Source organism: Cebus imitator, unplaced genomic scaffold, assembly GCF_001604975.1.
Source record: "Cebus imitator isolate Cc_AM_T3 unplaced genomic scaffold, Cebus_imitator-1.0 Scaffold178, whole genome shotgun sequence".
Classification (NCBI taxonomy): Eukaryota; Metazoa; Chordata; class Mammalia; order Primates; family Cebidae; genus Cebus; species Cebus imitator.
In genome coordinates this window covers 192591-196929 of record NW_016107493.1, presented here as the reverse complement: position 1 = coordinate 196929, position 4339 = coordinate 192591, and the positions used below count along the sequence as shown (strand labels likewise).

The window sequence follows — 4339 nt, the reverse complement described above, 5'->3', positions numbered from 1 at the left end:
AAAAAAAAAAAAAATCCTGTCTTTGTAATAATTACACCCTGTCCTATCTGGTTCCCCTATGTTCTTGTGCCCTCCAGTACCACAAACATCCATAGCCAGCTAAGGGCCTGTACAACTGACAGACTGCACTAAAAGAACTCTATTGACACCCTCCAGCAAGCAAATGTCCATTGCATTGACTAGCGCTAGGGTATAAGACAGATCATTCAAGTGAAAGACACTGTCTCCATCCATGGTAAGAACTGTAACACTGCTATAAGGGTTCTTCCACAGCAGAGGTTATTATCTCACTGGTTTTCAAATATGTTTTTCTTCATCCATGTAAATAATCTTTTACCACTCTCTGCTCTATCCCTCTGTAGGAAATATTATACTTTATCCTATGCCCCAGTAGTCTGTGCTAATAACCCCAGCAGTTCACTTAAATATGTCATGTGGAAAGTTCAGACTTATGAACAGGGAGGGTCTGAAGGAACATTTGTGGAAATAGTCCTTCCACCTTTAGAAAGACTTCAAGCATTCTAAGCAATGTTCCAGCAACTAAAAATTCCTCATTTTGCTGATTAATAAACAGAAACTAGAACTGAATGATGGTACCTAAAATAAATCTAGGGGAACTACCAGTACAACAGTTTAATTCACTGTGAGCCCTCTCTACTTGCCCATACTTAGAATGAATATTCTCAGGCAAGTTCTCATTTTGAACTTTGGCCCAGCTGTCCAATCACCTATGAGACATAACTCTGGCTTACTATGTTGTAGTTACTGTATAAATTGCTACATCTTCTCTGTGATGCTCTCTTATGGAGCCTTGGAGAGAACCCTAAATCCAGTACGAGATTCCTGGAGCATTGGTCAGTTCCTCCTTTCACCATCACCTTCAACAAATGCAACAGAACAGGTCTGAATAAGGTACTTACAAACTTTTAAACTTTAATAACTTAAGTTAAAAGAGCAAAAGCAATAATCAGTTAAAATTACTTAATAAGTATATTAACATTTATAATAATTACACAAATTCTATATTGTATTATAGATCCTGATCAAAAAAAACATGAGGTAAATTATGTACATGGATAACAAAATTAAGAATATAAGAAATATAAAGAAAATATTGCCCTTTTGAACTATTGACAAATTTTTTAATCATACACGTAACCTAATGTTATTAAAGTTTAAAACTTTAACATACGAAGTGCCTCAAGAGGGTTTTATAATTTATCATATAAACAACCTGACACATTTACTTATTCACTTGTTAAACATTTAACAGAATAAATGTCATTTTTCAGTAGTCTGAAAAAGAACAAAGATTCTAATAAGTTTTGGGGGTGTTTTGCTTTACATTAAAAGAGTAGTGGTTGCAGAGCTATCCCTCATTTTAAGAAAAGCAATAAAAATGTAAAGATCTGCAAAATTAAAAAGCAGAAAACTAATTTATTCTAAATATTCTGAAACTGCAATCTTTAGTAATTAATGTGTGAGACTAGAGCCATCTACCAGTTGAAGTGTGATGTTACAAAATCCAACTGTTGGATAATTAACAAAGCAGGGAGCCCTAGTTGCAAGAACTTAAATGGGGATGCACAAGGGCAAAAATCATCTGGTCTAGGACACTGGTTCAGAGGTTTAATAAAATATTCTCTTTTTAATCAGGAAACTCAATATGTGTAACAAAATAGGGTCCCCCTGTAAAAGCCCCTGTAAGGGGCCTCCAACCCTAACCCTCAATGAAAGGAGTCACTGCACTAATTAGCCTGAGAAGCAAAGGCCAGGCCAATGAGAAGCCACGAGAGGTAGTTTGGTTTGGAAGGAGGCACAAAGAAGAAACAGCATTAGCAACACTGTCTCTTACCCATCTTTCCCCTCAAGACATCTTAGACACACAGTGCACAAAGGACAACATTCAACAGTCACAGAGAAATGAAGAACAGGAGTAGGCACCTGAAAGGCTACAAACCTCTTTTCATGGGGACAGTTTATGTGCTCATTTGATTCCACACTAGAAACACTAGTATAACTTTCCTGAAAATGAAAAATCAAAAAAATAATGTTTTGACCACAAACCGATGAGAACTGATTTTCTAGGTCCTGTGGGCTTTCACCACCCAAGTCCTAGACTGGTCTAGTTTTGGAAACAAAACCCCAGTTTCAGGTCCCAGCCTCCTCCCTTCAAAGGGGCATGGATGTCCATAGAATCGAGGCAAGAAATAGAGCTCTCCAAGACTCCTCTCTGAGGCAGAGACCCCCAGCCTGGACAGCAGCTTGTCAGCTAGGCTTGGGGTGACAGGCTGCAGCAAGGTCCCAAAGACTCGCAAACATTCCAAGGCCACATGAAGCACAGTACCCAGCCAGGGAGCATCCACTGGGCTCTCCCAGTTCAGCTTCCATGGTGCATGCCTTTGGACAAAACCATTAGTTTGCCGGACACAGCTGGAAACGGCCTCTAGAGCCTTATATATCTGAAAGTTATCATAGTGGTCTGCTACCTGCTTTGGCAAAGTGGCCACTGCACTCACCAGAGCATAATCCTCTGCCTGAGCACGAACTGATGGCCCCACCAACCCTGGCTCACTGGGGAAGCAGTTAGTGCAGAAGGCCGGGTAGGTCTCAGAAGGATTTATTCTTTTGGCAGTGCATCGGTTCAAGAGACCTCCCAAGGCATCTGCAAGCTCGGAGTTCAGCAACTTAACCACCTTTTCATCATAGTAGTCACAGTCCCAGTTGGGGACGCCCTGCCGAAGGAGAAAGTAGCGGAAGCCATCCACAGTATAGCGGTTAAGGCACGTCCTAGGATCCACCACGTTGCCCAAGCTTTTAGACATCTTTTGGCCACAGACTGTCCAGTGGGAATGGACATAGATGCGCTGTGGTGGGCTCATGCCAGCCCCTAAAAGGAAGGCAGGCCAATAGATGGCATGGAATTTGAGGATGTCCTTACCTATGATATGAGAGGTGGCCGGCCACCAAGATTTGAATTCAGCATTCGGGTAGCCAATTACAGTGAGGTAGTTGACCAGGGCATCCAGCCATACATAGATGGTCTGCGAGTCATCCCCGGGCACGGGAATGCCCCAGTGCAAGTGGCTACTTCTGCGAGACACGGATAGGTCGGGCAGCTCCTCGTCCAACCACTGTAGAACTACGTGATGGAATGGTTCGGGGGTGATCGCCTGAGGGTTGCCCCGCAGCCACCGCTGGAGTGGCTCCCGAAACTGGGAGAGCCTGAAAATGTAGTTTTCTTCCTTGGTCCAGGAGACTGGATGCCCACTCTCGAGAGACACAGGAAACGAATCCCCCGATGGGCCCGGCTGCCAGGTGACCTTGGCTTCAGGCAGGAAGCACTCGTCGGAGGCGCAATACCAACCTTCATAGAGGCCCTTGTAGAGCAGACCCCGGGACTTAAGCACCCCCCAGAATTGCTGCACAGCCATCCGGTGCCGGGCCTCCGTGGTGCGGATGAAATCAGTGCAGGAGATACCGGCCTCCTGGAACAGCTGCTGGAACTGCTCAGAGACTCGGTCGCACAGCTCAGTCGGGGCCAGGCCCGCAGTAGCTGCTGCCTGCTGAATCTTCAGCCCGTGCTCGTCGGTACCAGTGGAGAATCGCGTAGCAGCCGTGCTGGGACTTCGGAGGCGACGGTGACGGCAAAGGGCGTCCGCCAGGAGTGCCGAGTACAGGTGCCCGATGTGCGGCGCCGCGTTCACGTAGAAAATGGGTGTAGTGAAGTAGGCGCGCGCATCACTAGCATCGTCGCGGGCACTGAGAGAGCCCGAACCGTAGTAGCGTGGGCCGAAGTCCTCCAGGAGAGAGAGCCTACTAGCCCCCGTGCGTTTTAGCAGCCGGAGGACAGATGGTCGCAGCATGGTACAGACCTGCCCGAAGCGGAGGCGGCGGCGTTCTGACAGCACGTGTGACAGGCGCACGCGCAGCCGGGTCGCGCCGCGGCTTCCGGCCGGAAAGCCAATGAAACGCAGCTCCGAGTGCCCGCCCTCACCGCTCCTCCCGCGCCTGCGCCCTCCTCGGGTCAAAAGCTCCGGCGCCAGAGGCGCCCTGCGGTCGGTGGCTGACCGGAAAAATACCTCTTAGCTACCGCGTTTAGGAGAGGTTATGAAAGAAGACGAACCTCTTTGCCTTTGTATAACATACTGTGTTTCCTGCTTGGATTGGAATTTTTTTTTTTTTAAGACGGATTCGCGCTCTGTCGCAAGGCTGGATTGCAGTGGCGTGATCTCGGCTCACTGCAATCTCCGCCTCTCGATTCAAGTGATTCCCCTGCCTCAGTAAACCGAGTAGCTGGACTACAAGCGCGCACCACCACGCCCGGCTAATTTTTTGT

The 4339-nt window shown here is 47.0% G+C and overlaps 1 protein-coding gene across 1 annotated transcript; it reads right to left on the bottom strand.

The window, feature by feature from the left end:
- Positions 1-908: 908 nt before the first annotated feature.
- On the bottom strand, positions 909-3962 carry MARS2 (methionyl-tRNA synthetase 2, mitochondrial). The gene has a single exon (XM_017545175.1). It carries the CDS (start codon positions 3864-3866, stop codon positions 2085-2087), a length of 1782 nt encoding a protein of 593 aa, XP_017400664.1. The 5' UTR covers positions 3867-3962; the 3' UTR covers positions 909-2084.
- Between the last annotated feature and the right edge of the window lie 377 nt (positions 3963-4339).

Coding starts and splice junctions, on each gene's coding strand:
- MARS2 (XM_017545175.1), bottom strand. CDS start 3,866: ATGCTGCGACCATCTGTCCTCCGGCTGCTAAAACGCACGGGGGCTAGT.